At 33.8% G+C, this 24,349-nt stretch overlaps 1 protein-coding gene across 1 annotated transcript in view; it reads right to left on the reverse strand.

Moving 5' to 3' along the window:
• CCDC7 (coiled-coil domain containing 7) overlaps positions 1 to 24,349 on the reverse strand; it is a 403,758-nt gene that overhangs the window by 177,298 nt on the left and 202,111 nt on the right. The window contains 2 exon segments of the mRNA XM_087420895.1: positions 9,411 to 9,539; positions 9,946 to 10,053. Of these exon segments, the coding sequence (XP_087277021.1) occupies positions 9,411 to 9,539; positions 9,946 to 10,053 (237 nt within the window).

A 24,349-nucleotide genomic window follows, 5' to 3' on the forward strand; every position in this document is an offset into this window, starting at 1 on the left:
ACGGATTGGAAGAATTAATATTGTTAAAATGTTCACACTACCCAAAGAAATCTACAGATTCAATGCACTCCTTACCAAATTTCTCTTGGCATTTTCACAAAAATAGAACAAACAATGCTAAAACTTGTATGAAACCACAAAAGACCCCAAATAGCCAAAGTAATCTTGAGAAAGAAGAAAAAAGCTGGAAGCATCACATTTCCTGATTTCAAACTATATTACAAAGCTATAGTAATGAAAACAGTATGATATTGTCATAAAAACAGTCATACAGATGAGTGGAACAGAATAAAGAGTCCAGAAATAAACCCACATGCATATAGTCAATGAATTTACGACCAAGGAGCTATAACGGGGAAAGGCTAGTCTCTTCAATAAGTAGTGTTGGAAAAACTGAACAGCCACATGCAAAAGAATGAAACTGGACCACTATCTTACAGCACACACGAAAATCAACTTAAGGTGGATTAAATACTTGAACATTAGACTTGCAACCATAAAACTCCAAGAAGAAAACGTAAGTGATAAGCTCCTTGCCATAGGTCTTGGCAATGATTTTTTGGATTTGACTCCAAAAGCAAAGGCAACAAAAACAAAAATAAACATCAAACTAAAAAGCTTCTTCACAGCAAAGGAAACAATAACAAAATGAAAAGGCAACCTACAGAATGGGAGAAAATATTTGCAAATCATATAGCTGATAAGGGGTTAATATTCAAAATAAATAAATTCATATAACTCAATAACAACAACAAAAAAAACCCAAAACACAACAATCTGATTAAACAATGGGCAGAGGATCTAAAGAGACATTTTTCCATATGGCAAATAGGCACATGAAAAATGCTCAACATCACTAACCAGTAGGGAAGTGCAAATCAAAACTACAATGAGATATCGCCTCACACCTGTCAGAATGACTATTTCAAAAACACAGGAATAAGTGCAGGTAAGGATCTGCAGAAAAGTGAATCCTTGTGCATTGTTGATGAAAATGTAAATAGTGCAGCCACTATGGAAAACAGTATGGAAGTTCCTCAAAAAATTAAAAATAGAACTATCATCTGATCCAGCAATTCCACTTCTGGGTATTTATCCGAAGGAAACCAAAATACTAACTAGAAAAGATATATGCACTCCTGTTCATTGTTCATTGCAGCATTATGCACAACAGCCAAGACTTGGAAGTAACCTAAGTGTCCATTATTGGCTGAATAGATAACAAAAATGTGAATGATGAATGAATTAAAAAAAAAGTGATATATACATACAATGGAATATTATTCAGCCTTTAAAAAGAAGGACATCCTATTGTTTGTGACAATATGGGCGAACCTCAAGCACATTATACTAAATTAAATAGTCTTGTCACAGAAGGACAAATATTGCATGATTCCACTTATATGAAGTACGTAAAGTAGTCAAACTTCCAGAAGCAGAAAGTAAAATGGGGCTTGCCATGGGCTGGAAGAAGGGGAAAATAAGGAGATGCTGTTCAATAAGTATAAAGTTTCAGTTATGCAAGATGAAAAAGTTCTAGAGATATGTTGTTTAACATTGTGTTCAACATCATTAACTATCAGGGAAATACAAATAAAAACTACAATGAGATATCACTTTACGCCAGTCAGAATGGCTATAGTTAACACAGGAAACAACCAGTGTTGGAGAGGATGTGGAGAGAAGGGAACTCTCATACACTGCTAGTGGGAGTGCAAAATGGTACAGCCACTATGGAAAACAGTACAGAGATTCCTCAAAAAATTAAGGATAGAACTACCACGCGACCCAGCTATTTCACTGCTGGGTATTTATGCAAAGAACATGGAAACACCAATAGGTAAAGATACATGCACTCCTGTGTTCATTGCAGCAGTATTCACAATAGCCAAGACTTGGAAGCAACCTAAATGCCCATCAAGGGACGAATGGATAAAGAAGATATGGTATATATACACAATGGAATACTACTTAGCCATAAGAAACGATGAAATCCAGCTATTTGTGACAGCATGGATGGACATTGAGGGTATTATGCTAAGTGAAATAAGTCAGAGGGAGAAGGTCAAATACTGTATGATCTCACTCATAAGTAGAAGATGAAAACAACAACAAACAAACAAATAGCATCAGAGATTGGATTGGTGGTTAACAGAGGGGAAGGGGGAAGTGAGAAGGGTGAAAGGGATGATTAGGCACATGTGTGTGGTGATGGATTGTAATTAGTATTTGGGTGGTGAACACGATGTAATCTATGCAGAAATAGAAGTATAATGATGTACACCTGAAATTTATACAATGTTATAAACCAATGTGACCACAATAAAATAAAAAAATAAATAATTAAAAAAAGAAAAAAAAAAGAATTTGTTTAGAGGGTCAATTTCACATTGTGTGTGTGTTTTTTTTTTTTTTTTACCACAAAAAAAAAAAAAGTTAGCTAAGCTTAGTTCCACATGTCCAGAAGGAGGACAACATAAGTATTGTAAGAATGCTGATAACTACTTCATTAATATAAATGCAAAAATCTAAATAAATATAGTAAATAAAATACAGTAATGTATTTTGAAAATCACTATCAGCAAATAGGATTTAGTCCAGATGCAAGGATGGCTCTATATTTAATTCACTATATTAACTGATTAAAGGAAAAATCATATAAAAATCTCAGTTTATCCTCAAAGAGAATTTAATTTTTTCCATTCCTAATGAGTGAGGAATAAAGGAAAACTTGCAGAAAGCCAATCTAAAGTAAATATTAAACTTACTATGAAACATGAGAAGCATTCTTATTAAAGTCAGGAATAAATAATAGATACTTCTCACAACTGCTATTATTTAGCATTATGCAAGAGATCGTAACTAATGCAAAATGACAAAAAAGAAAGAAGGAAAGAATGTAAAGGTTACCAATGATTATTATTTATAATTGATATAATTTTCCATCTAAATTTTCCAAGATAATGCATAATTAGAATTGATAGAGTTCAATAAAGTAGCAAAATATAGGCAAACATTCAAAGGTCAATAATTCTGTACATCTGTAATATCCATTTAGAAAATGTAATAAAAAATACTGCCTTCCAATCACAATAGTCTTTGTAAAAACTAACAATTAGGAATAAAATTTAAAAAGTCAAGGCAAAAATTTTAAAACCTATAAACTAGAACAATAAATCAATAAATGTAGTTAAAATCCCAATGGATTTTTTGGTGGCACTTAACAGGCTGATTTACAAAAGAGTAGAGGCACAATACTCAAGAAAATTTTGAAAACTAGGTATAATGAAGATCAAGGTAGTCTATCAGACACCAAATTTATCAGAATTATCAAATTTGCCCTTTGTGAACCAGGACAAGAATATACAAGTAGGTTAATGTAAGTGAATAAGGAATCCTGAAATAAATCCATAAACCTACAAAATATAATTACTGATAAAGTTTCTTTTCAGTTTAGTTGGGACAGTATTATTTAACAAAGGGCATTGGAATAATTAGTTCACCACATGGAAGAAATTAACGCTAAGTCCCTATCTTACATTATGTATGAATATATGCTTAGTCCATTATCGATTCTCTCTTTTAGTAACAAAATCCTGATTTTTAGTAGGAGTATATTACAGCCCAGATAAAATACCACATTTCTTAGCCTGCCTTGCACTCAGGGATAGCCATATGACTAGTTCTAATTTAGACAATGAAAGTGTATGTGGGAATTTCAGGAACTCTCCTTAAAGAGAGGCAGCATTCTCTTTAAGTCACTTTTCTCCCCCCTGTTAGAATGCAGACATGAGGCATCTTGGTAAGAAAGAAAGAGCAATAAAATAGATAGAGCTTGGCTCCTTGATTACTGTGAAACTACCAAACCCTTGACTACCTAGTTTTAGAATTATTTATGTGGGAAAGAATCTTCCACATTGTTAAAGCCACTGTTACATAAAAATTTTCTGTTAAATGCAGCCAAAACCTACTCTAACTGAGACAACACACACAAAAAGTGAACTATAAATGGAGTAAAAGAAAATAAATGCTGTAAATAAAAAGGCTATTAAGGCAACAGAACAATTTTAGGATACATATATATAATCAAGAGTTTGAAATAGCATTTCTAAGCCTGTCATGAGACCTAGAAAACGTAAAGGAAAAATTAATGCACAAAAAAGATTTTTAATTTTGTTATTTAAAAAGACATCATGAATCAAAATGAACATAGAAATAACAGACTAAGAATATTTATAACAACATATATAGAAAGCACAAGAGTCAATATCTATAATAAAGAGCTTTTAAAAAATAAAAGTAACAATGTATAAATGTTCAAAAGATATGAACAAACAAAACCCAGAAAAATAAGTAGATATAATCAATAAGTATATAGTGTTAAGCCCAAACTCAGTACCTGGCACAAAGCTGTATCTGGTAGATAAATATAATGTTTGTTAACTATTTAAATATTTGTTAAATACATTATTTGTTGTTTGTTAAATAAATAAAACATCCATATGTTTAAAGGATAATTAAAGCAAGAAAATTCAATCTGGGGCCCAATCTGACAAAAATATTAAATGTTGATATTATTCAGTGTTGAGGAGAGTGATAGGAAAGGAACCCTTAATTCACATTGGAGGGGAAGATAAATTGTTAAAACTTTTCAGAGGACAATTTGGCAATCTCTATCACTTTTTAACATGCAGACATTAAAAACTAACAACCCTACAAAGCCCTACAATGATGCTATGACCAAAAAGCAATGATATATGCACCAAGAACATATACTACATTGTTGGTTGTAGTAAGAAAGAAGTAAAACCTATCTAAATAACAAAAAAACGTTAAGTTGATAAATAAGTGCCAGTGAAAACCTGATCTATATGTGTTGTGATGAAATGATATTTTATTAAACATAAGAAAAAATGATCCCATTTTTTGTTTGGGGAAAAAACTCTACAAATGAGTGGAGTTTATATATGCATAAAACACTTTCTGATAGGATACACATTCAATTATCCATAATGGTAATCACTTTAGAGTAAATTGGGGAAGGAAGAGTAAAGGGAAAAAAGACGTTTTCTTTATACATTTTTGTATTGTTCGAATTTATTGTGGTGAATACATACTACCTTTAAATTTAAATATAAAGATTTTTATTAAAAATTATATATCTTTGTAATTCCTAGAAGGAATTACCCATATAACCATAAATGGAAAAACACAAGGGAGTATTTGAACAGAAAGTAGAAACAAGATGAAAGAAGATCAACCTTATTTGTTTGACAAACAACTTAAAGTCCCTGTTAATAGACAAATGAGCAAAGATACTTATATTGGTAACAAAAAGAAAATCAAACTACATACTGCTTAAGAGAAATAAACCTAAACAACACCATTGAAGAGACTTAAAAACATATATAGAAAAATATTTAAAAGGTTAATGACAAACAAAAAAATGAGGATAATATTCATACCACCCAAAGTAACAGTCAACAGAAGCACTTCTGCAATGGCAGGGTAAGGACAGCCAAAAACCTATCCCTCCCTAAAAGCAATGAGAATACTGACCAAAAATCATCAAAATCAACACTTTCCCAACTCTAGGTTTTAAATAAAGGCTTGCAGCAATATGAGAAGCATTTATTGAAATGGCTGATTCTTGGTAACACCACTGAGCTTTCTAGCATGTTAACTTGCCCTTCCATTCCTCTCTCCCCAGGTCCATTGTTGCCTTGTAAATTAATAGCCTTACAATACAGTAGCTGTGAAAACCAGCAGCTTAGCAGCCACTAGAGGGGACAGAACAGGTTTGGAGATCCCCAAAACACCATTCCTAGAGAATAGTCACTATCTGACCTGCCTGGTAGCTTGCTGAAAAGCTGCACTGTCAGGGCATGTACTCATTTGACCAGACCTAGAGCTTGCTCTGTAGAGAACAGCCCTATCTCCAGGACATTTGTCAAAATCAATCAGTGGCAATCGTTTACCACGGCAACTGTGTGATACAGCATTACCAGCTGTATTAGTTGCCAGAGGGCAACTAAAAAATCTTTAGAAAAACTGGGAAATGGATGTCCATAAAGGGTGGATTTATAAAGCTCTGATATATTCCTGGGGATTTAACAGGCAAAAAACCTATGTAGGACTGTGTACATACCCAGGAAATCATAAAAATTCCCTAATCTCTCACCTCTGGCTAACCTTGAGGCTTTGAGTAAGCAGGAAGTGAAAGTTAAGGCTGAGTTATAAATTGAAGGCATGCTCCAACTTAGATACAGAGCCCCTCAGTAGGGGCTGAGAGACTTCAACACATTTGAGGAAATCTCTGTCAAATCATTAGCTGACCACTAAGCGAACTGAGCAGAGACTTCAGCGGCCACAAACAACAAGGAATACAGACTTTACAGACTAGGCCAATAAGCACACTAAACAATCAAATAAATAAAAACAACAAACCCTAGGGAAGAGGAGTAATCTGATTTCCATAGTTGCACGCTATATTTAAAATGGCCAGTCTTCAGCCAAAAATATGAGACACACAAAGAAACAAGAAAGTGGCCAATACATAGAAGGAAAAAAAAGCAGTCAATAGAAATTCTCCATGAGGAAGCCCAGACATCAAACTTAACAGACAAAGATTTTAAATCAGCTATTATAAATACCCTCAAATAACTAAAGGAAGCTATGTCTAAAGAATTAAAGGAAATTATAAGAACAATATCTCACCATGAGAGAATATCAATAACATAATAGAATTTTTTAAAAGAATCAAATAGAAATTCTGGAGTTGAAAGCACAATAACTGAAATAGAAAGAGGGAATCAAAGGTAGGGTTTAAAAAAGCAAAAAAAGAACCAGTAAAAATGAAGAGAGACAAATTGAGATTATCCAGTCTAAAGATCACAGAGAAAAAAGAATGAAGAAAAATGAACAGAGCCTCATAGATTGGTGGAAAAACACTCAAGAGTGTCAACATATGCATAACAGGCATCCCAGAATGAAAGAAGAAAGAATCTGTGAATAGATAATGGTCATTAACTTCCCAAATATTATGAAAACATTAATCTTCACATAAAGAAGCTCAACAAATTCAAAGTAAAATACATTCAAAGAGATCCACACGTAGATGTATCATAGTCAAATAGTCAAAAACCACTTTCTGGAAGTTCCAAGATTCTTAATTTGAGATTCTAGATTTTGAGATTAAAACTTTATCTTCAGGTAAAAGATTTTCATCTAATATCTATTTTCTCAGCTGTAAGAAGAGAGGGTTTTAATCCACTAAAACATAAAACTGCTTTATTGTGAAGCCTCTGAATTATTAAAATATACAAAGAACCACCCAAAGTTTCTTCTCATTTTTATAATAATTTAAGCAAATGACCACAATTTTTTAAATGATCAAAAAATAAGGCTGGTGAATTTCAAAATGACCTATGAAGTTAATTGTAAAAATCATGAGAGTATTTTTACTGAAAGTATGTGGAGGCACTCTGTTAGTTCAATATATACACTTAAAAAGTTGAAAGTAGACTTCATTTTTCTAAGAATATTCACATTTTTAAAAGGTTTTTACATTTTAAAACATATGATTGATTTAAAAATTGGAATGAATAAAAAATAATAATTTCAACATAAATTTAAAAAAGAGAAAGATGGATTAAGTGGGAAAAATAGGAAACACCCCAAAATATTTAAATCCAAATATATTAATAATTATAGTAATTATAAATGGATTACATGTTCTAGGAACAAAGTCACACTGGATTTATAAATAATCTAACTATAAACTATAAGATACACCACTAAATTTTAAGAATACAAAAAGGTAGAAAGTAAATAGATGAAAAAAAGATATGTCATGAAAATACTAATCAAAATAAATCTGCTACAGTTATGTCATTGTCAGACAAAATAGGACTTAAGTCAAAGGACCTTACCAAAGATTAAAATGGTCTCTTTACTAAAAAGAAAACGTTGAGTTCACCAGAAATATGTAACTTTTAAAATCTGTGTGCAGCTAATAACACAGGCAGTACAAGAAAAAGAGGATAGAACTACAAGAAGAAAAAGATAAATTCAAAATCATTAGTAGGAGAATTCAATACGCATCTCTCAGTAAATGGCAGAACGAATTAAAAATTCATGGAAATAAAGAAGTAAGAAATTTAAATAATACAATTTTTAAAATTTTGACAGTGGATGTTTGTAAAGTTGTATCAGGACACACATCTATGAACCAAATCACACTTAATTTAATTAAAAATGAACATAATTAAAATAATTTAATAGTTTTCATAACTATCATATTTACTACTGAGTCTATTCTTTCTAGCAGCTCCAAGTGTTAGGCAAAATATTTTTATATGACACTTCATCCACACTCTGGGTTACAAGAAGAAAGACTTTTAAATGCACTAAATAGAGAAGAAGATCTGTAATTTAAGTACTAGATTTGCAATATATGGTAATTAACCAACAATATTTTGTCTCATTTCTTAACGATAGAAGTAAATCATACTTTGTGGTAATAAACTATTAAAAGAAGCTGTCTATTGAAATATAAATGTGTGACTACGTTTTTTACTTGTGCAAATAGAATCAGTCTTGTTGCTTTTCAGATAGTCAGAGATATCAATAATTTAAAGTTAATAATAATTTAATATTGGTTATTAATACTTAAAATATTCTCTTGGCATATTCACAGTTTAGAATAAAGTTAAAATTTGGGGTATCAAATATGTCTAAGGAAAAAATATGTAACAATATAAAAATATAGAACAGAACGGAGAGTAAAAGAAGTTGACCAGGCAGGAAAAACAGGAATCACAAAGAAAATGGTATAACTTAAACCTCAAAATATCAAAATTGGATCAAGTATGATCATTAGGGCTAATTAAAAGACAAAGATATCAGACTGAATTTGAAAAATACACAACTATGAGCTTCATACAAGAGAGATACAGAAAAATCATAAATATATAGGAAGGTTAAAGCAACAGGATAGATAAAAATGTATCATACAAATACCAATCTGAAGTTGGTGGAGCTACATTAATAGCAGGTGTTTAAGGCAAACGAACAGACAAAAACTATACAAATAATAAAGTGGGGCCCTTCATTAGGACAAAAGGGTCCACACTCTAGGAAAATTATTAATTTTAAATTTATATGTATGTTAATAATAAAATGTCATAAGACATAAAGCAAAACCTGACATAAGAAGAAATAGAGAAATCCATAATCATAGTGGGAAATTTAACACATCTAACTCAAGAATTATAGAACACACAGATAAAGCACCAATAAAGATCTAAAAGTACGAACAAAATAATTTTAGACATATTCATGAACTATGGAACAAAGTTCTCTTGAATTTAATTGAAAATAATTTTAAAGATTTTTAATTAATTACTTACTATCAAAACTCTCATTTCTGGTAGCTTCAAAATTCTTAGTTTGAGATTGGCTTCTGAAAACTAGAGCTATGTCCTCAGGCAATTGATTTTCAACAGATACCATATCCTTTTGCTGAGTTAGAAGAAATGCTAAATAGAAAAACAGATCTATCATAAAACTTTTGGATATGCCAACTAATCTTCAAAATTTCTTCTCCTTTGTACAAAATTAAAGGAAGAGAACTGCAAAGTTATAGCAGTGTACTATTGTTTAAATAGACCATGGAAGTGAAGTGGGAAATTTGTGTGAATAGTTTTTATGAGTGTGGTGTGGAAGCAGTTTTGTTATATACTAGTCACTGACCATGCAAATACCAAACAAAATATATCAAAGCTTTCACTTTAGTTTTCTGGTTATCTTAGGGTATTTATACTTCAAAGTGTAAAATTTCTACAAAATATATGGTTAAACATATATTCATAAACCCAAGAAAAAAGATCTTTTGATGAGATTAACTTAAAATAATTTAAAGATATCTATAATTATTATACTTACCATTGCGTCTATTTACCCTAGAAGTTCTTAGTTGCAACATTTGCATGTCGGTGTCTGACACTGCTTCATTCTCAAGCATAAGACTTTCATCTGATACTCTATCCTGAGCTACATAAAGAGATGCATTATTCTACTAAACAGAAAAACAGATCTATTGTGAAATATCTAGATCTCAAATTTAGAACAAGCATACAGTACCAATTTCTCTCACTTTTATAAAGTTATAAGTAAATTATCATAATTCTAGATCTGATGTGAAAACAGTTTTAATGAGTTTGTATTTTAAGCTATTTCATTATTTCTAGAACATAATATTAAGTGAAAAAAATGAAAAAGAGGATATCTATTATGCTAAGAAAAAAAAACGTAGAGAGACACTTACCTTTACAAAATGAAACATAAGAAAGATAAATCAGAAAACAATATACTTAGTTACCTTCAAGGGAGTGGCAGGAGGATTGTGGAGTGCAAAGAGAAGGGATACAGAAGGAATGATACTTCTCTAAGTATACTTTTTGCATATTTATACCTTGAGAAGTAGGTTAATGTGCACATTCAAATAAATTAAATTAAATTAAATCAACAGGATTAGAAAAGAAAAGTAAAACTGAAAACAAACAAATGAACCTTTTGAAGGAAAAAACAAAGCACTAATCTAAGTAACCTAAGAATACAAATCTGGCATATATCCTCAGTCTTAGTCAAGAGAGTAAGGTGCAAATAAAATCATGAAATCTTTTTAGTACGTTTTAATTTCCTAGTGCTATGTGCTGAGCAATTCTGGAACAAATTTAAAAGCATTATAGGATGTATCAAATGAGTAAATGTGTTGATGTTGTTCAGAGTCAAGTTCACACTGTGGAAGAAAGGACACACACATACAAAACAAAGGAAGGAAAGAACAAGACCTGAGGGGATGGATTGGAGTTAAAGTTGTCCATGAGAATTCATGATATCTAAATATGTCTATTCGTGTGTATATGCATGTATGCATATGCAGGTATACATGTGTACGAATATGTGAATATATATGTACATGTATATGTATATGTGTGTATATTGAGGAGTCCAGCTCCAGACCAAAATCCCATATGTGATATTTCATGCCCAACCATAGGCAATTACAGATATTTCAACAATAATAGTTGGAGACTTCAATACCCCAATTTAAATAATGGATAAAGCACTAAGCATTAGATCAAGAAGGAAACAGCATAATTGAACAACATTATAAACTAACTAGAGCTCGGGAGAGGTCTATAGATATCTACAAAACACTTCATCCAACAAAAGCTGAATACATGTTCTTCTCAAATGCATTTGGAACAGTCTCCAAGATATACAATACAGTAGGCCATAAATCAACCTCAATAAATTTAATAAGATTGACATGACACAAAGTATGTTCTCTAACTCCTATGGAATGACATTAGAAATCAATAACAGAAGGAGATAAGGGAAATTCACAAATAAGTGAAAATTAAACAACATGCTCCTAAATGACTAATGGTTCAAAGAAGAAATCACAAGAGAAACTAGAAAATACTTTGAAATGAAGGAAAACAAAACCACACCAGATCAAAATTTATGGGATACAGCTAAAGTGATGCTTAGAGGAAAATTTATAGCTACAAACACCTATTTTGAAAAAGAAGAGAGACCACAATCAATAAACAAACTAAACCCAAAGCAAGCAGAGGGAAGCAAATAATAAAGACTAGACCAAAACTAAATAAAATAGAGAAGAGAAAATCAACAACCCTGGAAATGCTTGGTTGGTTTAATAAGGAAAAATCAATCACTAAATGTACCGAACCATATTAATAGAATAAAAGACAAAATGTAATGGAGTTTCTAGCTAGGACAATTGGGCAAGAAAAAGAAAAAGCAGATATCAATATTGGGGAGATAAAAATAAAACTCTCTCTTCTTGCAGGTGTTGTATATAGAAAGTCCTAAGGAATATACACATACACATACCAAAATAAAAAAAAAAACCCAAAACCTATTAGAATAAATGAATTCAGCAAAAGCTTGAGGTTACAAGATCAATATACAAAACTCAATTTTATTTCAATACACTAGCAATGAACAAGCATAAAATGAAATTAAGAAAACAATTCTATTTACAATAGTATCAAAATCAATAGAACACTTAAGAATGAATTTAACAAAATAAGTTTAAGACTTGTACACTGAAAACTACAAAACATCATTGAAAGTAATTAAACAGATATAATAAATGGTAAGACATCCCTGGTTATGGATTATTAGACTTAATATTGTTAAGATTACAATACACTTTAAATGATCTACAGATTTAATTTAATCCCTATAAAAATCCCAGATGGCTATTTTGCAGAAATTGATAAGGTGATATTAAAATTCATATGGAAATTTAAGGGACCTAGAATACCCCAAACCATCTTGAATAAGAAGAAAAAAGTCAAAGAACTCCTACTTCCTGATATAAAAACTTACTACAATAATCAAGATAATGTGACACTGGTAATAATCACAGGCATATAGATAAATGAAATAGAATGGAGAGTTCAAAAATAAACCCTTACAGTTATGATCAATTGATTTTCTAAAAGGACACTAAGAAAAATCAGCGGGGAGAGAATAATTGTCTTTTCAACAAATGGTGCTGGGAACAACTGAACATCCATGTTCAAAAGAATGAATTTGGACCTCAGTGTCACACTATACACAGCTCAAAGTGTATTATAGATATAAATGTTAGTTAAAATTTTAACTCTTAGAAGAAAACATAGGAGTAAATTTTTATGACCTTAGGTTAGGCAATAGTTTCTTGGATATAGCATCAAAAGTACGAGCATCAAATGAAAATGCAGATAAATTGGATGCCATTAAACTAAAAACTTTTGTGACTCAAAGGACAATGTAAGCTAGACTCTTCATCACTCACATGTCTGCCTCAGCTAGGGCTGTTGATCAGAGGACCTCTATGTGGCTTTCCTGTGGCTTAAGCTTTTTGAGACTGAGTTGAGCATTCCAAAAGAGCCAGGCAGAAGCCATAAAGCATCACTTACACCTTATTCTATTCACGGAGATGGTTACAAGCCAGCCAATTTCAATAGGAGGGTACATAGACTACACTTCTTGATTAGAAGTGTCAAAGAATTTGGGGCTATATTTTTATATTGCCAAGATATATAAATTACAAAAGTTTATTTAAAGTCGTTTTGGATCAACATTGAATATTATACAATTCAGATTTAAATATAATCTGTAATAATATTCATTATGTATGCAATGACAAAACTTACATTTTCATTATTAAAAGTAAAGCCCTTTATTTATTTTACATCAATTACATAGAAAGAAGCACAGTTTATGAACAAAATTTTAAAGATGTTATTTTTAGTTTTGATTCACATGTATATCAAAGTGTAGATTGAAATTTAACAATATAATGTTGCATAAAAGAGCTAACTTCTGCTTTACGTGCTGATATTTTGAATTCTTTTAAGTTGACATAAAAGCAAACACCAGGTTATTTTCAATATTTATTTTTCATTTGTAAACAATGAGGCGAGAGAGTACATTTTATATTGCTATTCACAAGCATTTCTCTTCAACATTCAAAGTGTATAATACTCTTATTCTCAATAAGTGTAAAGCTAAACTGGATATAAATTTTATTGTTTTCCCATTCAAACATTGATATTTATGTGCTAAATAAATTTACAAAAGGCAAATTAGCAGAATTATCATTTTATGCTCAACATAGCTTATTTTATAACAGTATTTCTAATTCTTGTATTTTAACTGAAAGATACACTGAGGATATACATACAATTATATACAACTGAGAATAAAAGCCATTTGAAACTGAATAATGGAGGAGTGACATCAGCAAGATGGTGGACCAGGAGGTCCCAGTCCTTGTGTCCCACAAAAACAATGATTTAACAACTATCCATGGACAAAAACAGCACAGAGAGTACTCTGGAGGACAATTAAGAAGCTGCAGCAACCCAGTGGATGACAAAAACCAACGATGGCCACATAGAAAAGTATAGGAAGAAGTTCACCTTCATCACCCTATCCCCAGGCTGGCATAGCTCAGTGTCAAAAGGAAGGCCCTCAGCTGTTACTTCTCCCCAGTGGGGAAAAGAAGAGCAGGAGAACCCCACCAGCACTGACCACTGAGGACACCAGCAGCACTTGCTGCTACCATGGACCCCACACCCCTCACTGATGTACACCCCAGGTGATGGAGCTGCATGGAGCTCAAGCTGCTGAGCTTCCCTATAGCCAGAGTCAATGCTGTGCCCCCCACCAGACCAAACACCACTGTGCAATACCCAGGCCAGCAGCACTATAAGTCCCCCTAGACCCAGTGTTGCCACATGTCCCCCAGATCCAAAAGCCCTGCACACCCTAAACTTGCATTTCCCTACCTGGCATCAGACTCTGTGCTGCCAGGCACCCCATCCAGCCAGCACCCTCATGCTCACCCACAGATGAAGTTTTTTCCCTATAAAGTGAGGAAAAGGTGACTGCTCCTTCAAATGTGCAGACACCAATCCAAGGCTACAAGGAACATGGAAAAATCAGAAAAACATGATTTTTTTGAATGTTTGGTGCTACAAAAGCACACAACAAATTTCCAGGAACCGACCTCAAAGGATGGAGATCTATAATTGTCTGACAACGAATTCAAAATAATTATTTTAAAGAAGCTCAGCAAGCCACAGGAGAACACAGACAGACAGCTGAACAAAAACAGGAAAATAATACACGAACAAAAAAAGAAATTCAACAAAGAGGTAGAAATCATAAAAAAAAAAAGTTCAGAAATTCTGGACCTGAAGAATACAACGAATGAAATGAACAATGCAATAGAGAGTTTCAACAACAGACTTGATCAATCAGAAGAAAGAATCAGCTAATTCAAAGATAAGTCATTTGAAATTACCAGTAAGAAGACAAAAAATTAAAAAGAATGAAAAATAGCGAAGAAAGCCTATGAGATTTATGGGATATCATCAAGTGAACCGATATATGCATTATGATATTCCACAAGAAGAGAGAGAGAGAAAAAGAGAGAAAGCTTATTCAAAGAAATAATGTTCGAATCTGGGAAAGGACATAGACATCCAGACTTAAGAAACCCAAAGGATCCCAAATAAGTAGAACATAAGAGGTCTACACTGAGACACATTATAATACTAAATTGTCAAAAGTCAAAGTCAAAGAGAGAATTAAAAGCAGCAGGAGAAATTCCTAGTAACAGATAGCCAACCAGAACTTAAGAAGAAATAGAAAGCCTAAACAGATCAATAACAAATAAGGAGACTGAAACAGTAATCAAAAATCTCCCAAGAAAGAAAAGCCCAGAGTCAGATGGCTTCACCAATGAATTCCACCAAACATTCAAAGAAGAATTAATACTAATACTTCTTAAGCTCTTCCAAAAAATAGAAGGAGGTACATTTCCAAACTCATTTTATGAGGCCAGCATCACCCTGACAACAAGGCTAGACAGACACCACAAGATATAGAAGCAATCTTAATCTTCATCAACAGTGAATGGATAAAGAAAATGTGACAAGCTCACAGTGAAATATTATTCAGTCCTTAAAAAGTAGGAAATCCTATCACATGCAACAATATGGATGAAGCTTGATGGCATTTTGCTAAGTGAAATAAGCCAGTCACAGAAGGACAAACACTCCATGATTCCACTCATATGAGGTATCTAAGTAGTCAAGCTCGTACAAGCAGAAAGTAGAATGGTAGTTGCCATGACTGGAGTTGGGAGAAAAGGTGAGTTTTTGTTCAATAGGTATAAAGTTTCAATTTTACAACATAAAAAAGTTCTAGACATTTGTTAAGAGGGTAAATCTCATGTTACGTGTTTTTTTTTAACTACAATAAAAAAGTCAGTTAAGTTCAATTCCACATGTCCAGAAGGTGGAGAGACATAAATATTTGGAGAACAGCACTAATGACTATTACATTAACATAAATGCAAAAATCTAAAACAAATAAAGTAAATAAAATGAAGTAGTACATTTAAAAATGCACCATGTTCAAATGGGATTTAGTCCAGATGCAAGATTGGCTCTATACTTAATTCACTACATTGATTGAAGAGAAAAATCTTATAAAAATATCAATTAATCCTAAAAGAGAATGATTTTTTTCAATCTTAATGGGTAAGAAATATAAAGAAACTTGAAAAAGGCAACCTAAAGCAAATATTATACTTAATATAAAACAGTAGAAGCATTCTTATTAAAGTCAGGAATAAATAAAAAATGCTCCCATAACTACTATTATTTAACATTTTGCATCTCTTCAAAAATGATATACAGATGGACAACAAGCATATGAAAAGATGCTCAACATCAATAATCATCAGAGAAATGCAAATCAATACCACAATGAGATATCACCTCACATCTATTGGGATGACTATTATAAAAAAGAAAAATAAAAAATTATAAGTGTTGATAAGGACGTGGAGAAATTGGAACCCTTGTGCACTGTTGGTGGGAATGCAAAATGGCACAACTGCTGGAAAACAGTACGCATGTTGCTCAAAATATTAAAAACAGAACTACCATATGATACAGCAATCCCACTTCTGGGTATATACCCAAAAGAACTGAAAGCAAGGTCTCACAGAGATATTTGCACACCCACATTCTTTGCAGCATTATTCCCAAAAGCCAAGAGTTGGAAGCAAACCAAATGTCCATCAATGAATGAATGGATAAATAATATGTGGTATATACATACAATGAAATAATACTCAGTCTTAAAAAGGAAGGAAATACTGTCATATGCTACAACATAGATGAACCTTGAGAACATTATACTAAGTGAAATAAGCCAGTCACAGAAAAACAACTATATGATTCCATTAATATGAGGTTTCTAACATAGTCCAATTCATAGAAACAAAAAGTAGAATGGTAGTTACTATGAGCTGTGGGGAGGGGAAATAGGGAGTTGTTTAATGGGTTTAGAGTTTCAGTTTAGCAAGACAAAAAAGTTCTGAGAATCTGTTGCCCAACGAGGTGTATATACTTAACACTACTGAACTGTACAAATAAAACTGGTTAAATGGTAAATTCCATGTTATGTGTTTTACCACAATTAAAAACAAAAAGAAATTCAAAAACTAAAAAAAAATAGTTCAGCAAAGTACTGGCTAGTTTGCAATCAGAAGTAAAAAGGAGCATAAAGAGCCCAGATATTCCAGGACTTGTCAGGTTGAAAATGAGACTGTTTGTTACCAGATCAAGTAAGTGGACATTAAAACATGCTTCAAGAGAAACGCCAAATCCAAAAACTGCCATAAAGAAATTAATTTCAGGCTAAGAACTAATCACGACTTTTTAAAATATCAATTGTTAAGTCTTCTAAAAGACTTTAGGGACTCCTAGTCAATTCTTCAAGCTCTAAAAAGAGTCTCACAGAAAAATTAATAAAGGCATAGTCACACAAAAAAAGATATGCCCAAAGTATGCTAATTAAGTCGAGAGAGAGCCTGGTTTGAAAATAATTGTGAGTGTGCATAGATTTTGACAAATGAAGTCGACTGAAATAAAACTCACAGAAAACTCACAAAGTTTTCAAGAGAGCTTTATTGGCAAAGTCCCTGCCAGCGTAGATTAAAGAGGCTATAAGTGACTAAGATGCAAGGAGACCTCTGGACCTAGAGTTTCTACTGACAGTAGGCAGGCTAAAAGCTGCTCAGTTGCCAGGGAAGGCACGTTCTACAAAGCCGTTTTCAGATGTGGTTATGGAGGATGATCTCAGAAAAGGATCCCAGAAAGGGATCTCGCAGAAGATGGAGCCAGTGTCTAAGGAAATACTCCCAGAGAGCAAAACGAGGACTTAATCAACGAACATTTCAAATTGTGACAGATGCCACATTTCCTAACCTTAGATTAGGGGCATCTTCCAAAATTTCCAGTGAAATATTAGAATTTCTATAGACAAGTCACACTCCCATGTGTTTCCATTATCCCCTTAATGGATCGTAAGAGCGTGTTGCATTTATCCTGTCCTTGTTTTACCCATGTATGTTGAGTGTGTGGGGGAAGATAACTTGCCTTGTTTGTTAATAGGTTTCTGGTTCAAGATAAATCAAATATAGACCTTTGGGGATCACCAGATCCTGGACCTTAAGCCCAAGGCCATGGTTGGCCAAACACTTTAATAAGCAACTGGTTTGTTTCCCGACCTGCAAAAATAGATGCCTAAATCAAAGAGGAGAGAAACATTTTCTTAAGAACTTTAGGAAATGATGAGACATATCTTTATTTGTTTTGACAACTTGGCCTTTTGACTCAAGAATGACAGCTTTATTCATTTCTGTTGTTGTTATTGATTTTTGTGTTTTTTTTTCATGAGCAACAAAAAATAAAAACTCATTTAACATCAAAAATGATGGCTGAGTTATTTTCTGAATGACTTTTGAGCAACAGATATATCTGCCACTTTTTAAAGTTTTCAACCATGTCCCACATACAGCAACTAGAAGAATGTGCAGCTATGACATACAACTATCTACTGGGGCTTTGGGGGAAAAAAATAAATAAATAAAATTAAAAAAATAAATAAAGTTTTCAAAATCATTTACGCTAGTTGCCAAATTTTAAAATGTAAAAGTTAAAATAGATGCACATTAATAAATTCCAGAGCAAATGTCTGCTGAATGTAATTTTAAAATACTTGGTAATATTTCTTACTTTTATACTTACTGCTGTGTTTTTCAATTTAAGCAAGTCCAGGTTTTCTAAGTTATGTTTGGTCTTTCAATTCTTGGTATATAGACATTAACCTACTATTGACTACCACGTCTTTTTTCTCACATATACAACAAATGCTTAAATACACTAAGTTAAGAAACACATGAACTGTGAAATATCTGAAAAATAATGAGACATTTCTTGCCTCGTTACATATACTTATTTACTTTTCACATATATTTCAACAGTCTTCAACTCCCTCAAATTACGTTAATGTAAGGTTAAAATCGGGTAACATGAGCAATAAACTTAATAATCTTTCTTTTTATTGGCATGCCAAATTCATTTTATCATTATTTTTGGCTTATTGGTTTGGAATTCTTAATTTATTGTTTACTCTAGGCAGTAAAAATGCTTTTAATTCTAGTTTCAACTTTCTATAGCAGTTATAGATGAGAATAAAGTTTAAATTATAAAAAGAAAAAAGATGATACATACTTATAACTAACGAATTATCTTAAGTAGAATTTTATAAAATAATGAAGGAATCTATTTACCACTGTGTCTATGAGAGTGAACAATTCTTTTGTCTTTAAATTTGAGATTGGACATTTGAATCCAAATCCTGATCTACAGGAAAACTTATCTCCTACATTATCCATTTTCTCTTCTGCCAAAGTACATGGTTTTAGCCCAAAGATAACCTAGATACCCTGAACTTTGAAAAAGTATATGACATTTCCTCCTGGTTACATGAAATTGTTATATCTTCTTATTATAAAAATATATATCTGGGGCCAGCCTGGTGGCGTAGTGATTAAGTTCATGTGCTTCGCTTCGGCAGCCCAGAGTTCATGGTTTTGGATGCCAGGTGTGGACCTACACACCACTCATCAAGCCATGCTGTGGTGGTGTCCCACATACAAAATAGAGGAAGACTGGCACAGATGTTAGCTCAGGGACAATCTTCCTCAAACAAAAAGAGGAAGATTGGCAACAGATGTTAGCTCAGGGCCAATCTTCCTCACCAAAAAAATAAATAAATAAAAAATAAAAATATATATCAGAGTTTCCAATATGTTCCTTTTTTAGTATGTGTACAGTGAACTATAAAGGCTAAGCGTACAAACTGTGATAATAAATTAATGAGCTATAAAAATTGAAACTACACAAAATATAGGAAGCAAATGCTTTTGGGCAATGGAAACAGCACAAGACCATGATCCCTTAGAAAAGAGAAACACATTATTCACCTGGTCTTCTTCTTCAGGGTGCAGTCCCAGTAGTAAAGAGAAGTACAACTCAAATATAGAAAAAGAATCTCACTGAAAAGAGACAGAGATCAAGGTGTGGGTCTAATGAGGTGAACAGAATTTGTGGGGCAGAATACTATGTAAGGTAATAGCTATGCTTATAGACGGAGCACTTGAAATTTGCATAAAGTCCTTTGAGTCTTTGGAAAAATAGTAAATTGCCCATAAACAGTACGAAATACAATGAAGTCTGGAAAAAATAAATTATTTTGGAGCTATGAGCTGAGTGGAGATTGGAGATATTGCACAGTGATGGGAGACACTGGGGTTCCAATCATCCACAGTGGAGAAACTCTGCTAATATCCAGAATGTTTAGCTGAGAGCTCAAAAAGGCCACACTTTAAAAGTAGTGCTTCTCTAGCTGTAAAGAAAGGAATAGTCTAGGCATGGACTAACAAAGCCTCAATCAAACTTTGATAGGACAAAGCTGAGCCACAAATAAATTAAATGTCTTTAAAAACAAAAAGCAGTACTTTTCAAAATAAGAAAACATAATCAAGATTCAAAACCATAGAATCCATAGTAATCAGTATATAATAAAAAAAATACTAGACATGCACATAGAAAAATATGACCCCAAACCAGGGGAAAAACAGTTAATAGAGATTATACAAATATTGGAATTAGCCAATAGGGACTTTTAGAAGAGCTATTATAAATATGTTCATGGGTTTAAGGGAAAAGATAGACATTATGAGTGAACTGATGGTAACTCTCAACCCAGAAAAAGAAACTATTAAAAAAAACATTAAATGGGGAGGTGATGTCAGAAAGATGGAGGGTTAAGAGGTCCCAACCCTCATCTCCCCAACAAAAACAATAAGTAAACAACTACAAACTGACAAAAATAGCTCTGGACTACAGTCAAGCAGCAGAAAGATCATGGAGCTCAAAAGCCAAAGATGGCTGCACAGAAAAGCATAGAAAGCATTTTACCTGCATCACCACATCCCAGAGTCCACAGCAGCTTGTTGCCTAGAGGGATCCCCTCAGCGGGTTTCCATCCCACAGGAAAAAGGAGAGCAGGAGAACCCCAGCAAGCTTCATCACCCTGGATGTTTGCACCTTTGCTACAGAAGAACCCCATAGTCTTCACCAATACCAAAGCTAGCTAACAGAGCTGCCTAGAGTCCCCACCACTGCAATTCCTCCCTGGGGCTGGAGCTGTTGCTGCAATGAGACCTGCCCCCAAGGGACCTAGTTGCTGATGTGCCTTGCTCTCTGGAATCAAGATGCCATAGCACTTCCTCAACCATGGGACTGGAGTTGCTGCTGCTCTGAACCCTGCCCCTGGGTCCCAAGTCATAGCTTTGACCCACCATTAACGGAGACAAGCTGCCACTGATCTACACCCTGGCCCCAGGTCCTAAATCAGAGTTTTGACCTGCAATAACCAGGATTCACAGTTGCTGCTCTGCACCCCACCATCTGGGTCCCAAAAGCAGGCCTTTGGCCCAAAATCACTGGGGCCAAGCTGCCGCTGTTCTGCTACCGCCTCCTGGGTCTATGTTGTGGTTTTGACCTGCCATCACCAATCTATGCTGCTGCAGATCTGTGCCACACCCCTGGGTTTCTAAATTGTTGGTTAGTCCCACCATCATTGGGACTAAGCTGCTGCTGTTCTGCTACTGCCCCCTGGGTTGTAAGTTGCAGCTTTGACCCGCCATTAACAGGCTGCACTGCTGCATCTCTGTGCCCTGTCCCCACGGTTCTAAGTCATGGCTTTGAATCACCATCCCAGCACAGGTTTTTACAGGACCCTACCCCCTGGGCCCAAGTCACTGTTGCACCCTGTCATTCCAGGGCCTGTGCCACAGCTGTGTCCTCCTTCCCTACCAGGGAAGGTCACTCTGGTGAGCCCCAAAGACCCAGACCCCAGTTCAGTGAGAGATGTGCATATGCCCACACCTCAGATGCTGGTGCCACCACCAAGCAAGTACACCTGTGCCCCAGGACCAAGGTGTTGTGGTAGTTCCATGCACACCTGATCCCATGAGCCCACTTCTGCTGCTGCTTTGAGTGCCAGTGCACCAGATCTGGAACTAAGAAGGATCCCTCCAGTTAGAACTTCCACCCAAAGGACAAAAAAAGGGAAGAGGAGAAACCCAGCAGCCTTTGCCTCTGAGGAATCTCAACAGCTCTACCTGCCACTATCACCAACAGAACCTCCACAGTCTTGGCCACAGAAGACCCCCATAGTCTTCACCAACATTGACTTCAACTGACCGGGCTACATGGAGACAACATCACTGTGCCCTTCCGGTAACCAGAGATACCGCACTCCACCCAGTCAGCACCCTTATAACCACCTTCAGTCGAAAATTTTCCCCATCAAAAAGGGTGGAAGGAATGACTGCTCCCTCAAATGTGCAGACATCAAGGCAAAGCCATTAGAAACATGAAAAAACAAGGGAACATGACACCACCAAAGGAACACAATAATTTCCAGTAACTGACTCCAAAGAAATGATCTATGAGTTACCTGAAAAAGAACTCAAAATAATTATTTTAAGAAAGCTCAGTGAGATTCAAGAGAATGCAGATGGTCAATTCAATGAACTCAGAGAAACAACGCATAAACAAAACCAAAAATTCAACTGAGATAGAAATCATAAAAAGAAACAAACAGAAATTCTGGAGCTGAAGAACAATGAATGAAATGAAAAATGCAATGGAGAGCTTAAAAAGCAGGCTCGGTTAAGCAGAAGAAAGAATTGAGAAACTTGACACAGATCTCTTGATATTTTCTAGTCAGATGAGAAAAAAGAAATATGAATGAAAAAGAATAGAAAACGCCTACATGAATTATGGGATATAAGCAGTGAAACAATATTGGCATTATGGGAGTCCCACAAGGAGAAAAGAGAAAGAAAAGAAAAGAAAATTTAATTAAAGAAATAAAAGCTGAAAACTTCCCAAATCTGGAGAGAGATATAGCCATCCAAGTACATGAAGCTCAAAGATCCCTAAACAGATTCAATACCAAGAGATCTTCAATGGGACACGTTACAATCAAACTCTCAAAAATCAAAGACAAAGAGAAAATTTTCATAGCAGCAAAAGAAAAAAACTCATCACATATAAAGGAACCCCATTAAGGCTATCAGCATATTTCTCAGCAGAAATTTTGCACACCAAAGTGCTCAAAGAAAAACCCAACCAAGGATACTTTATTCAGAAAATTTGTCCTTCAGAAATTCAGAAGAGATAAAGACATCTCAGACAAAACAAAGCTGAGGAAATTTATCAACACTAGATATGCCTTACAGAAAATACTGAAAGAAGTTCTTCAAGCTAAGTTAAAAGAACACTAAGAAGTAACACGAAAGTATAAAATTCAGTGGCAAAGGTAAATACATAGTCAAATACAAAATACTGTAATACTGCAGTGGTGATGTCTAAATCACTTTAAACTCTAGCATGTAGGTTAAAAGACAAAAATGATAAAAATAAGCATAACCACAATATTTTGTTAATGGACACAATTAAAAAAAGATGTAAACTGTGACATCAAAAACAAAAAATGTAAGTGTTGGCCAATAAATGTGTAGAACTGTTTTTGCAATTGAACTTAAGTGCTATCAGCTTAAAATGGACTTTCATAACTATAAGATGTATTATGAAAGCCTCATAGTTATCACAAAGCAAAAACCTATAATAGATACACACATGATAAAGAGAAAAGAATCAAAGCATACCATTGCCAGAAAAATCATCTTTTCATGAAGAAAGAAAGAAAGAGAGGAACAAGGTAAGTATATAACAATCAGAAAACAATTATCAAAATGGTGATAGTAAGTCCTCACCTATCAATAATTACTCTGAGTGTAAAGGTTTAAATTCTACAATTAAGAGACATAGAGTGGTTGAATGGATAGGAAAATAAGAACCAAGTACATGCTACATACAAGAGATTGACTTACGCGTTAAGGACACTCATAGACTGAAGCAAAAGGATGGAAAAAGATATTGGAGGCCAAAAGAGAGCAGGGATAGCTATTTATATCATACAAAAAGACCTTTAGTCAAAAGCTGTAACAGAGAGAAAGAACATAATTACATAATGATAAAAGGGTCAATTCATTAGGGGATATAACAATTTTAAAAGTAAACACATCCAATATCAGAGCACCTAATTATATTCAATAAAAATTAATAGAGCTGAAGGCAGAAATAGAGAGCAATACAATAATAGTAAGAAAATGCAATACCCCAAGTTCAACAATGGATAGATCATCCAGACAGAAAATCAGTACATAAATAAGGAACTTGATGATGCTTTATACCAAATGGACCTGACACATATACACAGAATATTCCATACAACAGCAGCAGAATACACATTCTTCTCA

This window comes from Ceratotherium simum, chromosome 32, assembly GCF_057802395.1.
Source record: "Ceratotherium simum simum isolate JZ-2026a chromosome 32, ASM5780239v1, whole genome shotgun sequence".
NCBI classification, from domain to species: Eukaryota; Metazoa; Chordata; class Mammalia; order Perissodactyla; family Rhinocerotidae; genus Ceratotherium; species Ceratotherium simum.